The sequence below is a fragment of the Apaloderma vittatum genome, unplaced genomic scaffold, assembly GCF_000703405.1.
Source record: "Apaloderma vittatum isolate BGI_N311 unplaced genomic scaffold, ASM70340v1 scaffold2842, whole genome shotgun sequence".
NCBI lineage: Eukaryota > Metazoa > Chordata > Aves > Trogoniformes > Trogonidae > Apaloderma > Apaloderma vittatum.
Window position 1 is genome coordinate 9,875 of NW_009705073.1, and position 18,203 is coordinate 28,077.

Consider the following 18,203-nt stretch of genomic DNA (forward strand, 5'->3'; position numbering starts at 1 on the left):
GCTTTCCAAGTCACATAGCTTTGGTAAGACTATGAAAGATCTTGCATACCAAATAATTTAAATACAATTTTGACTTTTTGCCATGCTGAATTAATTTTGTGCTTTTAAGTTCTCTGAAAGCTATAAGGAACTATTAGAACTATAAGGAACTATTAGAACTTGAGAAGTACAAAGTTAATCAGATTAATAACAAATGCAGAAACAATCATTACAAAAATCTGTCCTTTAAAATGTATGCCACATTACCTTACTTTGACTCAGAGCTGGATTGGCAGCTCTAATGTTGGAATAACACTGTGAAAAAAACCTACAAGGCGACATCAAAGAGGTCAGATCAGTTTTTCTTTTCTCTTTTCCTATATGCATCTCTCCTTATGGTACCATCATGTCTACGCAGTGGGTATGTCAGATCTTAAGTTTCTTTCACTCTTTATTTTTTGGTCTTTAATGTTTACTGGAATTATCACTATCTGAGTATTTTGGGTAATGTACTCCATTTAACCCAACAATGCTGATTAAACTGCATTGACAGTGCTTGGGTTTTGTTGGTAAAGTTGTCATGAATGAAAATCCAGACACCACTGAAACAATACACACTACATAAGTATATTTACAAAACGTTCCACCAGTTTCATGCCATAGATCAATTATGCATGAAGCCCAACAAGCAATCACATTATTAAAATTTTAGATAAAAACCTGATTGCTATTTCTGCCCTCTCCATTTAGCACTGCAGAGAACAAAATATCTGGACAAGCAACAGGTTCAATAGATTCACAACCAATAGGAAAAGATCCAGACAACTACTTAAATACATTTCCATAGCAAGTTTTACGTATTAAAAAACAAGTCAAATGTGTCCTAATCCTGGATTTTTCTGTGAACATCAGATGCACCTGATTGTTTCCACCTATCTCCTTGGAGGAATGTGGCGTCTTCAACCTAATGCATTAACAACCATGCACATACAAATGTTTTTATGCATATTCCACAAAAGACTTCTCACCCACAGTACAAGATAAATAGCACAACATATCGAATGGTCTTTGTTAAATCTTACTTCACATTGCCTTGTCAAAAAAATGTATTATGCTAATATACAGTGAAGTTTTTTTTAAAATAAATGAACAAATGCTCAGACAGCAAATATGAATAATTTTATCAGATGCATTTCCCAGATTTCTTTACTGATCAGTCAAACCAATACAAACTAAACCAAAACCAAATTAAATAAGACAAGAGCAAAATAACTTTCAGACAGTACATGGATGGCCACAAATTTAGTGCAAGAACTGGCACGGATTAGAATTGAGCAACTGAGACCAACTGACAATCTACAAGAACATCAATACATCAAAGAAATTCTAGAGGAGCTGTGAAAGAGCAGTTTCAATCCAGTTGCTTACAGGGAGCGATCTGGCTGAGGACAGTCAGCGTCAAAGGCTGCTAAAAAGTAGTACTGAAGTGTGCAAATAGATAGTGTCACAAGGTTTAGCTTTGCTGGCTGAAGTAGCCAAATGTTTACCATTTACCACAAGGCAAGGCAAAGAAGCAGGCCCACCCTCTCTCTTTTAGGATCACAGAAGTAATGGGCAGGAAGCTTTATAAATTGCTTTGGCACCAGGTTGCGCTTCGAAAGCTGAGCTTTAACATAGAGATCTGCTGCAAAGCCTTTGCCTCACTCGCATAAGCAAAACTTTCAAAAGAAAGATTTCAAATCTTCCGACTATATGAAGAAAGATTTTATTTTCATTTGGGTCTCCCCTTCCTCATAGCTCCTGCTCAGAATACATTAATGGTCTCTCACACAAGCACACCTCATTGTTTATCAAAGAAGCAAAGAAAAAACAAAACATGCAGAGCAGTAATAAAATATTCAAATTAAAATTGAACACAAGGAAATGCTGCAGAAAGACTTTTCTTCTGGTTCTACATCAAAATCAAAACCAAGCTGTCTGGGTTGTAAAGTTTTACCCTGTATTGAGAGGCACCAAAGCCTTTATAGAGAGATGTGTGTCCTAACCGAGCGTGCTACACCGAGCGGGCTCACTTTAGGACAATTGAAGGTTCATCCACTAAATGAGATCTGAGCTCTAGTAAAATGTGGTGATACCAGCTGCTAAAGAACATTAGGAGTCTTGTCAGACCTTCAGAAACAGCAGCAGTGGGTGTAAGGGGGAAGACATGGAAATATCAAAGATTTCTCCGTGCTAGAGCATTATTTCAGTTATGGTAAAGAGAAGCAGCCAGCTTACAACATGACACGTGTAAGGCAGCTTTGGCACTTGTGTTACTGAAAAAAACGTGCTGACCATTCCCAACTCAGCAAGCAACCAGCTGTGAAGGCTTATTGCCAACAGTGACCACCTGAGCAGCTAGGCATTTCTTTTTCCTTTTTTGTTCGCTATCTGCAAAGCTACCCAAGTCCAGCTGTTATTAAACAGAGATATGAGGTAATCATTATTAACAGAATGCCAAAGGTAACACAGGAAAAAGGGTAACATAAAGTTTTAAAATACATGAGGAAACAGTAGGTTTAAAATCTACATTGTCTTTTCCCATTTTAAGTCCTGTCCAATTAAAGACAGTTTAACAGCATGAAGCATGAGTTTTCTTAAATTGACTCAAAAAAAAAAATAAAATTCATCAGCACAAATGAAACCCTGAACATTCTTTTGGAAATGAGATGGGGAAAGATCATAGTCAATGTAGGCCAAACCTGAGCAGAGATTGGATTTTGCTTCTTTTCTGTGAATAGGAAACCACAAGTATCTCAAGATATAGCTGAAGTGGTGTCAAGATAGCAATGTCCCCGGTCACAACCAGAATTTTGTATATACACTTTGTATTAACTTAAAAAAATAAGGAAGTTTAAAATACCTCCAGAGAACATTCTAGGTTAGCAAAATGTCCTGTACAAAAGTAGGCCACATCTGTTGGTTTAAAAGAAGTCCATAGCAATTGGTCTCTTCTTAGCTGATAGAGTAAATGGTTTCTTCAGTTTAGGCTCTCCTGCTGGGGTAACTCTGGGTGACTTCAGCACCCCGTGACGGGGTTTCTGTTCAGGATTGAAAGCCACACGGGATGGTCCTTCTGGGCTCACTAATATGCTTTTGTCAGTCTTTTTAAATTCTGTTAGAAAACAAGTAAACAAGTTAAAAACCCCAAACCTCCCCATGGAATAATCAGGCATGTCCATCAACTGCAGAATTGCCCAGCCCTGGAAGTCTGCCTTAGATACTTAAGTGCATCACTAAAAGGCAGAAGCCTAAGACTTAGGGAAAAAAATGGAGAGATGGTGGTGAAGCACATCTCTTAGCAAAGCCCCTTCAAGAGTGGGGCCTGTTGCAATCCACAGAGAGGCCCTGAACCATTCCCCCTGGCTTCTCAGACCACGAGAGACTCTCAGAAACAAGTGTTCTGGCTATCCTGAACACTACCATGCTTTTGTTTAAAAGCTGGTGATGGGTAAGAAGTGGCTCTATTCTGACTGTTAAACAGCACTGTTCTACAGACTCCTGGTTATCCCTTCTGCTGACAGGTAAGCATTTTTGTTCTCTTTGTGCAGCTGTGTTATGGTCACATAAACACATACATCAAAACCCACTCTTTTCAAGAAGTTGGCCTACAGCACATCTTGGAGAGTAAAAATAGGTAACCTAAATGAATATATGGAATACAAAATTGTATGCTCTATAGCAACACATTTATTTAACAGATAAAACACTGCTTACATGTGGGGTCCAGAAGGGAACTGACATTTATCTATTCATTACCAATAATAAATCACAGGCAGCCAAGAAAAACAAATGAACTTTGCTATTATACAGCCAGAGCTCACCAGCATATCAGCACCTTTGTCCTGGGAAACAGAAGTGAGCAATGAAGACTGTGAAGTGCACGTTTTCCCAAGAGGTGCCCTGCAGAGCAGGAGGCTCAGGAAGGGGAGTCTGTTGCTCTACTGCACTGTTTTTGACGAGTAAGGCTCCCTCTGCAAGTCAGTAATGCAACACCTCAGAAGTGCACAAGCCTAGCGTTGGGCCAAATGTCCTAAAGTTTACCATCTCCCCTGGAGAGTCACTTGCAGATGGTTTAAGTGCTATATAAAAATGCTGAGACAAAAAGGATCAAAATCACCCTGTCCTAGAGATGTGAAGGGTATAGGTGTATATGAGTGCATAGAGCTTCCTCCTTCCTCAGCTACAGGAGATTGTGGAGACATGCCGAGGTACGAGACTCACCAGCAGTCATGTTTTTATTCAAGCCAAACGTGACTTTTTTGGAGCTGGATGACTGCAGCTTGTTCAGCTAGAAGGCAAAATAAAGACATTAAATAAGATACGATTGCTAAGGCAATGCTATGAGTTCTTTTACCTGCATCCCACCAAAACTGATGCAAAGCAGTTTACTTTCCTTCATTTGATTTAGAATTCCCCCAGTCCTCCCGCCCTGGCCCCTTCTAAGACTGAACTGTTTTTCTAGCAAAAAGTAAATATATTCCATTTGTATAGAAATCACACAGTCTCCCTACGTAACTCAATAACAAACAAAATATTTGTGTATTAAATACACTAGTCCCACTGCACTCAGGCCTCAAAAGTACAAAGAGGGCTTGAAAATTTGTGTGCTAAAAAGGTTTAGGGAAGAGGGAAGTCTTTTGAAGCCCTGTACTGCTGCCAGTCTCCACAAATGGGAAGAAATGGAGGCTCCAAGTTCCTTGGCAAGTCAGTTTATGCTCTTGTTATCTTGCAGATCATGCAGGTTCAGAGGTACTTTAAACAAGAAGATATTTTTTAAAATGGGGAGAAGAAAACAAAAGATGCCTACAACTCATTTTCTGAAACTCTGGAGCCATATGTGACCCTCTCTACAAGGAAATGCAACAGCGTTTCCAGTTTTATCTGCCCATGTTAGGAGACTAAGGCAGAGTGTTAAAGACAGCGTGAGGTTACACCCTTTGCTGGGCCAGGTAGCTTGGGAAGAGACCTGTGCCCAGACTCAGCCGCCACCTGTGAGCTCACATTACCTGCATGGATGTCCTGGTGGAAGAGATGGTGCTTCTAGCTTTCCTGAAGAATACTGGCTTTGGTGAAGTTGATTTCTCAAATTTTACAAAATCACTTCCTGGTTTTCCTTTCTTTTTCTTTAATGATGATAGAGCAGCACTGGTTTCCTATAACAGAAGGGAAAGGAAAAAATGCTCAGTATAGAAGGACTATAGTTCACTATACCTAGTACAGAGATCAGAGCTCAGAGCTTACCACACATGCTGTCTGTAAATATTGATAGAGCTGAGAGCTAGTTCGTACTCACAGAAGTTAACCATCATAGCTAACTTTCAGGAGTTAATTTCGCAGTTAGCACAATGGTTTCCTTTAACAGAAGGGAAAGGAAAAAATGCTCAGTACCAGAAATACTATAGTTCACTATACCTAGTACAGAGATCAGAGCTCAGAGCTTACCACACATGCTGTCTGTAAATATTGATAGAGCTGAGAGCTAGTTCGTACTCACAGAAGTTAACCATCATAGCTAACTTTCAGGAGTTAATTTCGCAGTTAGCACAACTGAAACTAGAAGTTTAAAGCAAGCTCTGTGCAGAAATGTAAGTCACCGCAAAGCAAAGAAGGAAGAACTTGTAATACGTTTGCCTGGCCCATCAGAGTGCAAACAAACACGTGTGTGAGGCTGCCTTACAACTGACCCACGTCTCCTACACACAAGTGCTGGTTTGGTTTTTTTCCTTGTTCTTACGCTACATCTCTTCTGTGATACCTCTGGATGCCCAAGATACACAACTAATGAACAAAGCCAGCGTTAGGCTACGATGGAAACTTCAGGGGAAAAAAAAAAAAAAAAGCAGAGTATGAAGTCTTGTCTATACTCTCAGAAATTCAATTATTGTGTATTGCTACTAGTTTGCTGCCCCAAATTCATGCTTAGGATTGCCATTTGAAGCAATTATCTCCAGCACAAGGCAATTCTTAGGACCTGTAACAGCAGTACCACTAATAAAGTGCACCGCTCCAGAACTTTTCAGCCTGTTGTCTGTGGGCCCCAGATATTTGTGGACTGCTGTGAGAGGAAGTTGATCTTTGCCTCACATCAACCTACAGATGTGGAATTCCAAAAGCAGTTTGCAGCTGTGCTGTGAAAAATGTCCAGGGATATGGCCTCTTTTGATTTGAAAATCACTTCTGCTTTAAATAAAGTGAGTAAGTGTTAAGTCTTTTAGCTTTCTGAATTCTGGACACAACAGTGAAAAAATGCTGAACTTGTCTGTTTCTCCTCCTCCTCCTCCCTCTGGATATTTGAAGCTAATTCTTTGGAGGTGTTTGTTGTCTTTGAAATCAAGACTCAAAACATGCCCCTCATGATTTCTGGGCACAAGACCAGTATTGCATAACTAAACCTGGGAAATAAAACAACATGTTATTTCTCAAGCAATGAAAACAAAATTAGCAAAGCCTCATTTCCTCCACATTTATGCATTTTAGCTTTACTCTGCTCTCTTTCTTATTCTCCTCCTGACTTAACTTTGAAATTTCTCTCCTTGTCTCAGTCCCCCTCACTCCTACTCAATAGTGGATTAGGCGAGAAACAGGAAATGCTGTAGTTTCTTTGGAATTATACATTGGAAGAGCAGCCTGCAAGCCCCTGCACTGACGGGCCAACACACTAGTGCTGGGGTCATGCCGCTGCCTTTCTCTGTGTCCACACTAATTTGTGCCAATCAGTAATGTTCAGGAAGCTTGCACGAACTTCATCCTGGATCTATTGCAGGTCTCTGAACCTGTTGGTCAGTTGCAGTAGAGTTTTACAAATGGAGATGGGAGTGGCACGATCATATTTTCTTAGAAACAAAGTTTTTATAGAGAAAGTAAGACAATGTATGAAACAGAATATTTAGGCAACAAGAGACAAAACCAATGGTTCCTACTCCAGAAGCGCTACAGTGAGAAAAAAAATGCAGTTTTCATACTGTGGAAAGAGAGAAAATGTTTGGTTCTTCCCTCTCAGTACTTCAGAATTAGAAATTAGAAATCATCAAGGCCATTTTAACACTGCTTAAGCAATGGCTGAAAATGCATTTTTTTCTCCCTTGAACAATTGAGTGGTTATATCAAATTCATATACGAGGCTGCACCAAGTAACTAATCACACAGTTTTAAACTTAAGGCAAACAGGTGAGCAGATAGGCTCATGCACTTTTTAGGTAGAGGAAAACGTAGCTGGTTTGTATTCTGAATCTCATTTATGCTTTATGAATTCTCTTTCCACTAAAGTAAGACTGTCAGCAAGACTTCCAAGAATATAATCGAATCCCTAAAAATGTGTGTTAGGGTGACTATACACACAGGAAATGAGCAGTTTAAAGAATTTCAGTGGCAGGAGATGGAAAAACCCCTGCTCGCGCTCTCTCTCTCTCTCAACCACTACCAAAAGTATCAGTGCAAAATGCTTCTCGACTATTGAATTGCTGAGTGAAATCAACCCTATTCTACTTATTGCCAAGAGGAAAATAGGGGTGGGAGATAGAGAAAGGTGAGGAAATCTAGCTTGTTCCCGAACAGCAAGGCATAGATTTTTGAAGAAGAGACCTTTGTAGCAGAAAAACGACAGTATTGTCTTTAGAAGACACTGGACCATTCATAAATGTTATTATACAGCCATGATAAGACTGCACGTCACAGTGTTATATTTTCTGTTCGCTCCTTCCCCATACAGCACTAACAATTTGTTTAAGAGAAAGTGAGCTAGCAAAAGAAGACACTATTGGAATTGCTGTGAGCAATTTCACAAGGAGCTTATACTAATCTAAGTGTGTGCAGCTGCTGAAAAAGGGACATTCCATTTTCCTATTCTCATGCTTTTGCTAAAATCTGCCCTTTGTGAACATGCTGTAAGCTCAACCAGAGACCTAATGCAAAAGAATAATTAACCCAGAGACCAAAAAAAAAAAAAGAAAAAAGAAAAAAAGGACAAAGGACAACCTCATATGCCAACAAGTCAAGTTTCAGCTGATGACTTCTTTCAGCCAAGCAGCTGGCACAGGCTTTAGCGTCATTGCGCAGGAGGGTGTAAGACTGTGGTGGGGGGTGTGGATTTCCGGGGAATCAAGTTCTTTTTGGTGACAATGCATGGTGACATCGGCATGCAGCCTGCCCATGAGGCCCCACACTCAGAAAACTAAAGCTGAGTTTGAAAATGAGCCTGGCAGTTTATGAAGACAGAGAAGAGAATGAGATATACATACCCCCTTCCTGCTTTTCTTGCATGCAGTCTCCAGAACTCCATTGACTTCAGAGTTTAGCATCTCTTTTATTTTTCTCTTCTTTTTCAAGGTTGCTGCTTTCTGGCTGGAGACTTTCACGCCTTCCAAGCCAACTAGCTTTGTCTTCAATTTGACCTTTCTGGAGGGCACAGATTCAGAGTCTGCATCTCCTGACGGGGCCCCCAGCAAGCCCTCCTTGTTGGATTTCACATCTGTTTGCTGCAAAGGGGTATCCCCATTCACCAAGATAGCCCCTGCTTTCTGTTTCTTTTTCACAACCTTAGAAGTCAACGGCGCGACAGATGGGCTGACATCCGCTGCCTCACTTGCAATAGCTGGTCCATTCTGACTTGCTAGTTTTACAGGAACATTTTGCACTTCAGGATTCATTTTCTTCAACTGACTCTTTTTCCTGTGTTCTGAGTCAGTTGGGCTGCTCAGCACAGAGATACTGTTATTTTCTCTGGTGTCAGTTGTTACATTTGTGGTCTCATTTGCCTCATTTACTAGCAATTTCTTTTTCTTCTTTTCCTTGTTATTTTCTGGCACCTTTCCCTCACTAACAGCATTAGCTCCAGATGTTTCAGCTACTCTCTTCTCACAATTTCCATCAGCTGTTCCAGAATCAGCACTTGGGCTGTCCCTTATCTTCCTTTTTTTCCTCCTCTTCTGGGGAACTGATGCCTCCTTTGCACTTGACAAGTCTTGTTCATCCTCTAAACCTACCCCAAAAAGAATGCCATGTAACACAGATGTGAAAAACAAAGGTGTTTACAACAACTGAATTATATTTTTCTTTTTTGCTTTTAAAATACGCGTACCATTTTTCAGCTATCAGTGAGCAAAACAGTTTTACTATGACAGCTGCTCAGGACATTGCACTCCTCTGACGCCTGACCCAATTAATATTTTGTTGAGCTTGTCTTGTCACAGCTAACATCTAAGCCATTTCCTGTGATAATCCTGTTTTTTATTACAATATTGCTAGAAAGTTATTAGCCCCCGGTAAGCCCATCAGAAGGGCACCTCAGTACTTCAGCAGTTTGGCGAGATGTTTTTTGGGTATGACTAGGCTTGTCCCACATCATAATTATCACAGAGTCACAGAATCAGGGAACCGCTTAGGTTGGAAAAGACCTTTTAAGATATAAGATGCGATGCTAGAAATACTTGCATGTGGTTCTCCATGACTCTACCTTTCCAGAAAAGCCCCTGAATTTCTATATTCTAACAGTAATTATTAAGAAGACCGGCATGTTTCTGTTGACCTACAGTAAACGCAACTGCTCAATGGAGCAACGCAAACAACTGCTTCCAGTTCTGCTTTTGATTGAAATTTTTGAGGCGACGCTTGCCTCAAAAATGTTAACAAAATTCCCACCGCTTTCAGACAGACCTTAACTTCACATTTAACCTTCATGGCAACCCGATACAAATCAGCATATCCTGAACTACAAGTTTGTCTTCTTCAGAAGAGCTTGTATCTGATACTTTGCCAAATTACACAAGTGACTGGAGATTGCCTGTCTCCTAAAGTTTCATCTTGCCTTACCTTTTACTTTTTCCAACTTGTTTTTCTCCCGAGGTTTGACAGCTTTTTTCTTTCGCCTTCTCCTGATCATCTTCATCTGTAGAAACATCTTCTGGAAAATCTCGGGGGAAGATTCCTGTTGAGGAGGAAGGATAAGATAGCTGAAAATTAACAGTTCTATTTTTTACGAACAGTTATGTATGTTTATAGACAGCATAACTCTCACAGAAAGAAAATCAACTCCTTGTTTCCCACTCAACTCAAACCAAAATCATAAAAGTGATTCGTATTTAAGTAAAACTAATCATCTTTTATTTAAGGACAAAGTGCAGGGTCACTTAAATTGTGAAGGAGATCTGGTAATCTCACCAAAAACATGTAATGTGTCTTTAGAAGACTTTTTTTTAAAAAAACACAAAATCCCTCCAACAGTTTTCTTGAAATACACATTCAAAATAAACAAACAAACAAAAACATGAAAAAAATATTTGCAATACACATTGTATGGGAACATTATACATCTTTTAACAGAAGGAAACTACTGTCTCTGTGTGCTGCTCAGTCCTTACCTTCTGCTAAGTCCTGGAACCTGGAGGTGAGGAGGAAGGGAGAGAAAGAAAAATAAAACTGTATTACTGATTTAGTATCAATAACAACACTAGCAGCATACTGTCACTGTACTTATTGTGGTTTTGCCAAAATAAAAACAATGTATTTTGCATAGGAAGTTACAAAGAGCTCATTCCAGAAAAGATCTGCCAAAAAACTCAAACCAAAGCACTGAAAGAATTGTTAAAACAGCATCGTAACACTTCTCCCGTATCTGTAACCTGCATCACACACAATCTACTGCCACATCCCACAGTACAAATCCACCCAGCGCAGATACAGCTCAGCTAGCTGCAGTACCAACAAGGAACAGTAGCACAGGCTTCAGGCACCTTACACACATATCCCGGGCTGTGAGACAAGGCTGCTCTCCTGACACTGTCACCAGGACAAGCAAGGGTGGAGAGAAAGCAAAGTAAAAGCTTTTTTCAGAGAAGGTGGCACATGCAAGGTGTACTTTAACAGAACTCACTTTTTTACCAGCTTGTACAGACGTTTTCTGTTATGGGAAGGTGTATTTTTCTTGCTTGCCAATTCAAAGAGTTTGTCAGCAACAGCCTTATAATCAAACTGTTGGAAGAAAGGATGATACAGCTTTTCTGAATTATTCACGCAAGATAACCCAATGCGACTCACATTATCAATCCTGCAAGCAGCATACACATCCTTTAAACAGTCACTTCCATCGAACCCGAAGTCCTTTTTCTCTGCTGAAGTTTACACTCCTTCACATATAATACTAACTTTTACAGATAGCTGCCTCATTAACAGAACAGCTGAACTCAGTATCACTTTCTCAAACATTCCTAATCTAAATTCCTACTCAAGAAAAAACAAGTAACTTCAAAACTCCTGCAAATATTTCACGAAATATTAGATTTAAAGTGTGTCATGTCCTCATTTTTGCTTAAAAGCCTCAAATGCCTGAAGCATATATACTTGCACGTGTGCTTGATGGGCTGACCTGTCAAAAAACACTACACTGCACTGGAAGTGGGTCTAAAATCCCCCAGTTTTAACATGCTACCTGCTCTCCTATGTATCCCATCATCAATTACTTTTGTTCCTACTGTCAGTGAAACATAGGCTGATTGCTTCACCACCCACAGTAACTTGGCTTTTACGATAAATTTTTGAACTCTTGAAACAGGAAGGGAGGAGAAGAAAAAAGGTGTGGGAAGGAGGAAGGAAGAATTCGGAATTTAGCCACATGTATTTTCTTATAAACTACTCAGAGTACACATAAATATCACCTTACATTAAAGCAGAAGGAGATTAAAATTTGTAATGTGTTTGTCCAATTAACATCCTTTTACTTCCATACTGCTTGAAAGGAGTGGGAAAAAGGAAAACAGAGGGGTAGTGTCAATAACAGTGCAAACAAGCCACAAACCTGAAGAACAGGCCCGATACCACCAGCAGCATTTTTACATTCCTCTTTTTCTTCAGAGCTCTGTTTTCTTGACAAACCTCTGTCTGCTGTTATAAAAGATTGAATATTAACATTTAGTTTGTGAAAACCGAGATAGCACACACAGCTCTGATAGAAGATTGGGTGTATTTTTCTTCTTGTGATCTCATGAGCCTGGACTGATTTAACTACTGGACATCACCGTGGCAGCATGACTGCCTTTGAAAAAACTGCCTCTGTACCAGAGTATATTTGGGTTGAAAAACCTCCTGCTTAGATTTTTGTTTGGTTTTAAATTTAAAGCTCCCACAGAATGCCAAAGCCTCATCCTCAAAAATCTTATGGACATCCCAGAGGACTGTTGCAGAAAGCTGATATTACCTGGTTTTTAAAAGACCATTGATTTCTGTGGCATGTTCTTTTAGAGCCACTTTAAGCACATCCGAAGGGAAGACAGGAAAACACAAGTATCCTTACAACATCTCAAACGTGTTTTGACGGGTTCCGAGCAGGAACATTTTAAGGAAATATATTTTCAAATTCCAGCAAGCGTTACTATGGCCATTTAGAACTTCCTCCTCACCTTTGGTTTTAAGCACCTCTTCATTTTCCTGTTTGTCTTCTTCAGACTCATCGTCCTCCTCACAGTTGCTACCCAGTTCTTTCATTAGGTCCTCAATGGCATAGGGCGACTGATCCACAATGATCTCAAAGATACCCGTGGTTATGGCATGCAGCAGACATCGACTGTGTTACAAGAAATCAGGGATGAGAGTCAACAGGCAGATGCATATAAACCTTCCCCTCTCAATTAAAAAAAATAAAAATGGAAATTTCAGGAATGCAGGAAAATTGGGTAAGAAAGAAGAAAGTGGAAGAGCATCTAGCTCTCCAGATAAGGAAAGTGAATGTGTTACTTCCTAAACAGAAATCCTAATCCAAATACTACCCTGCCCATGTTCGCCTCTTAAATTTCACCGTTTATATGCTGCTCTATATTACACTGCAACAACAAAGCATCTGACCAGCTCAGCTGTTCTATGCATGTTTAAAAAAGAAAAAATAACCTATGCAAAACTTAGGTTAATATAGTTCTTATAAATCCGTGAAGTTTATCTACAGCTTTGATAAACACAAGTTATTTTCAAATGACTGTGCACATAGGTAGTAAAATATCCTTCTTTCTCTACACCGTGAAGTTATATTATAACTCTTCTTCAATCCATTTATTGCTGTGTGGAGTGGTACAAGCAGAATTTCTTAATTCTTAAAAAATTATTTATCTTTTCATTAAACTTACTCCTTTGATTTGGCAGCAATTTTGCAGAAAGGGTCAATGAACTCGAGATTCTGGTCTGCTGTGAGCTGGATGATTAGAAAGAAAACATAGTAAGTACAGTAAATATTGTATATGTACACTCAAAATTCCTTAAGTATTTGTTGTACTGGGATCTTCTTTAAGAAGTTAGAGTCTTTAAACATACTATCTAATTCCAACTGATAGGAGTATCCAGTGACTATTTTTTACCACTGCTACCACTAATTTCCAGACATTCCCTGGAAGCATTATCTAAAGTCTGCAAAGCAGTGAATATTTTATCTATTGAATATAGAAATACAACAAAGCTTCTTATTTTAGAAATGGAAACTTGAGGCAGAGAAAAATAATTTTGTGCACTTTCACAAAGAAGGTCTGTAGCAGACATGAATGAGATCTGGGTTTCTCTTAACTGGACTGCTTGGACCAAAACACTGTCAGCTACAGTGGTATCAAAGACAAAAATCCTTCCCTAAATTCAATTTATGGGCATCGGTTGTGATTTCAAGTAATCTAGGAGACTAATTCCCCACGCTTCCTGTAAGGTAGTGTAGTGACTGTGGAGCTGCAGAAATCATTTGGGCTCCAAGCGCAGGCACTTCACTTGCGCAAACGTTTGCTCTCTCACACTCCACAATCCCAGAACCACAAAAGCTGCAGGCAGGATTGCTTTCAGAACCGACTGCAAAGGACACAAATGGGAAATTGCTAACGGCTTCGTCTGCCGCTGGGCGGGGGTTTCCAGCGTGGCAACCGGCTTCGTCTGCCGCTGCGCGGAGGTTGCCAGAAACAACAGGAGGTCAACGAGCAGCAGGCGGGAAGGAAGTGTGGGGCGGCGGGCAGCTCGCTCTGCTGGAGGATCAGGAGACAAGACGCTTTGGAAGAAGCTTGGCAGTGACAGCTGCAGTGACGGCCTTTCAGCTGCCCCAAAAAATTGTGTCGCTGTAACATCAGCCAAAACTAAGGGCAACTAAAACAGCAACATACAGCAGAGAAACACAGGCATCGCCAGCAATACGAGCGACTGGACGCCGAGGGCAAATTGTCTGATGCACAGTCAAGGCAGTTGGAAGCCGATAATAAGCAAACATCAGACAACTTTGAAAGCTCACTTTCTTCCTCTATTTAGGTCTTATACAATCAGCCAGGAACAGGCTTTGTGTCAGCTTTTGGAAAAGCAAAGACTGGCAAACATGGTCACATGTGGAAAAAGATGTGAAGTCTCTTCTGTTCAAATAAACAGATGAGAATGGTTTAACTTGTCTATTGCTGTTTCTAAGCTCAGTTTGGAGCAGTATAGCAGTACTCTGGAACTTGAGAGAAACTACTATATTATCACTGTCTACACAAAGATGTGAACAAAAGCATAAGTTGTAAAAAGTCACTTTCTTCAGGCTTATTCAGTGTTGCTATGCTACATTTAAAACTGTCAAAACATAGGTAATCCTAACATTCAATTTCTTCTAAAATGCTGCATGCTACTTAACATTAATCAGGAAGAAAATGACAACATATTTTCCAACCTCCTTTGCACCAACTTTAGCCAGTTCAGCCAGATAGATATCAATGAAATGTAACTTTATCCCAAAGGGAGCATTGCTGTCTGGGTCCATAACTTCTTTCATTAATAGCTGCAGGAGTAGTTCCCTTAGACTGAAAAAAAAAAAAAAAGAAAAATTATATTCATATTCAATTGCTCATGTTCTATTTGCTTTGAAAACAAACTAGTCATTTACAGTTTTACCAGTTCTTTAAGAAAGCTATCCAACACTCAAGAAATAAATCCAGTGACCAATTTTCATACCTTAAAGTGAACTTTTTAAAAGATCCATCCGTAATCAGAACTCCTCGCAGTCCGTTTTAAAATAATTCACACCTTAATTTGCATTGAAGATTTTTATGCCATATGACTGATGGGTAGGAGGAGGGATTCTACATTTTTTGTACGGCATTCCAAAGACACAGCTGCCACATTCATCCATCCTTAATGGGCAACACCTCGTACCCTTCCATTTTATGAGATAATTTTCATCTTGGAGCACACCCAAGGATGAAATTTAATACTGATCTTTCTCAAAGGCATTTCAACTGTGCAGACTTCGCATTCATTTAAGTATGCTATCCACTGTCCATCAGAGCAAAACAATTACTCTGGAGAACAGATCGAGGGCTAAGCTAGGTGTAAAAAAAAATCGTTACACCAATAGCTCATGCCAGAACCGGGCAAGCTGTGCACAAGTAGGATGGTGGATCTGTTCAGTTACTGACTTCTGAAGTACAAACAAATACCGCTGGAATGACACTGCTGCATCTACACTGCGCTTGGGACTTTCTTTTCCCCCCCGAGGCCTTTCCTTGTTATCTTTCAGGAAAGTGGAACTCTGTATATTCCATGCTTTCTCCTCAGCATTCTGTGGGATGTCCTGCAATTTCACCCAGAACAAACATTTCAAGTTTCAAAGAAAATGTAAAGCATTCTAAAAACAATAAAGGCTACTTCAGTTTTACTTTAATACTTTCTTTCCAAAGAACTGGTAGACACTAGGCAGCTTCTAGGCTCCATCTAGGAGGAAAAGGCAACTCTTGAGCTCCCTCACCCTGCAAAGAAAGGAATCATGATCTTCTCTTCCCTCACTGCCTCCTCTGGTGCTGAAGGGTCTCCAGGCCATCCTTCCAGGGAAGCTGGAGAAAGGGAGGCCAAAACCACCAGAAACCTTGTCAGAGATCAGTTTGGGTGACCACATCTCTGCCATGGGAATGTGTGCAGGGAAGAAGGACTCCAGCTCCTCCCACACTTCCAGTCCCTGTCAAGGAGCATTTTCATCTCTTCAACCCATGGGCATTTACCCAATGCAAAATCAAGGCAGACAGAGGGGATGGGAGGTACTTTAGCTTTGTAATCCTTTCTACTTCTACAACGACATGCCTGTATGCATTCCACATTTTGGAAGGCAAGAGATAGAAAAGATAACCTTAACTCTAGGTCATCAAGCCCTCAGACTTCAAGCTCTTCATCAGTTTAAACGCAGGGCAAGCGGCACAAGAGCTCAAGACAGAGCAAGATGACTGCAATTACTTGCCATTTGACAGAATGTGGAGCCACTGATGTACACCACAAAACAGAAGCCAGTTTACAGTGAAAGAGTTCTGTCTTATCAAAAGACAAGCCACCATGATTAAACATAGTAAAACAAAAAATAAAAAGTCACAGCCAATCAGAAAAACTAACACAATCAAAAAAAAAAAGCATTAATTATCTTTGTTTTCTGGGATGTAGGTTCCCTGTCTAGTCTCTCTACAGGTGGATATTCCATTGATAGCTCTCCAGGCTAAATTAGTCAGTTCTAGCAAACTCCATGAAAAATTCGGAGCCCTCAGATTTCACGACTGCTTGGAATACCACACGACAAGCTTCTACCTTCAGGTTTTACATAAGCCTACGTGAATTACTTTCTGAAATCTCCTTCTGTGAAACACCACTAAATGGTTTAGGTGAACATGAGAGTTTACAGACTACAGTGGTTATTTAACTTAATGAAGCATAGCATGAAACTTTGTTTCTAAAGTACACATGGTAAGTGACCTGAAGGACAAATAAGCCAATGTTAAGACTTCAGGACAGCACCATCTATGGAGGAAAAGGATTTATTAAACAAAAATATATTTGATAAAGGTAAATGGAGCAACTTCTTTACAACGCAACTGCACTATGAAATCTGCTTACCTTTCATCCCATTCATTTCTTCTCAGCACTTCAAGGGATTGCCTGAAAATCCTACGCATTAGCTGCAAAGTACAAAAATTTCTTATACATGTTGTTTATGAAAACAGACAAAGGAGTTACTGTGACTGTAGTATAGACTTAGTAAATCCCTTTGTAGCACAAGGTGGAAAGCTTCCTCATATGAACATTCTGACAGGCTTCTTTGTCATGACAAGCAACAGATGGATGCTGTGAAGCTCAGAAGACAATAAACTATTTTCATATCCTAAGCCTAGAAATATCCATAGTAGTTTCTAAAATACAGCTTTCTCTTGCTCCATCACCCTGATTTCTTCACCAAATGCTGCCAACCCCCCCAAAACCCCACAGCTGGACAGATAATAACAGTAATATTTTAATTTACTTGAAACTTGAACTAAGAGACAGCCATATGTAAAATAGTTACATCAAACTGGTTCAAAACACTTCACTTCCTGAAATTCCTGGTTTCTGCTAACATTGAAAAAACTCAAAACCAGCCAAAAATGTGCACACAACTAACTTCTTCCAAAGAAGATTAATACCATTTTTTTCTTTACAAAGGTAGGTCTTTTAAGATTCTTCTCTCACTTATTTTACTACTTGTTTTAACACAGTGTTTCCTAGAGAAAAAAATTGTGAAAGCTGAATGTACTACAGTGGATAATTTAGTGGTGGAAAGTTAGGGTTCTAGTGACAACTACTTTATACAGAGTCATAAAAAAAGTCTATAAACAGTCTGATCTAACTAACTTATATCGATGCAGTGTCCTCTGAGACAGTATTTATACTCCATATAGAATAAATACCTTACAACAGCACCCTGTTATTAAGAAAGGCAAACAAGAAAGCACTTGCAACAAACGGTAATTGCTTTTAGATTTGCAGTGGTGAGTGAAGGCCTTTAGAAAAGCTATCTCTTGCAACGCATCATGAAGATAGCCATTTGTATTCTCTTACAATATAGATAAACATAACATGCAGACAAAGCTGCCTTCCAGTACACCACCACCACCACCACATCTTTTCTTGCAGAAAAAGTCTGCAAGACAGTTAGTATTACCATATAGTACTTATCAAGACGCAGATTGTCTATCCCATTCCATTCACGGTTCATAGTTTGCCAAAATGTCTGAATGAACAGGTGTCCTGTAAGAGAGATAGAAATAAATACCTGCGTATTTGGCACAACAGTTTATTTTGCTAACATAAAAATACCTTGAGAAACCATTTCAATGTAACAAAAGGACGCATTTCCCCAGGGATTTGATCGTGACGGGGATCCAGCTATGGGAAGACATGCTTGAGATGGTGTC

General features: G+C 39.7%; 1 protein-coding gene across 1 annotated transcript; it reads right to left on the reverse strand.

Annotated features, from left to right (window-relative positions):
- Positions 1–2,942: 2,942 nt before the first annotated feature.
- Positions 2,943–18,036, reverse strand: LOC104269963 (ribosomal RNA processing protein 1 homolog B-like; the record flags this gene model as incomplete). The annotated part of the gene is given in 14 exon segments (XM_009865247.1): positions 2,943–3,133; positions 4,243–4,309; positions 5,028–5,174; positions 8,259–8,998; positions 9,829–9,893; positions 9,895–9,943; positions 10,377–10,396; positions 10,889–10,986; positions 11,810–11,895; positions 12,411–12,574; positions 13,128–13,192; positions 14,669–14,798; positions 16,870–16,931; positions 17,951–18,036. Coding segments are annotated over 14 exon segments (1,970 nt in total), but the record flags the coding sequence as incomplete, so codon positions are not given.
- Positions 18,037–18,203: the final 167 nt, after the last annotated feature.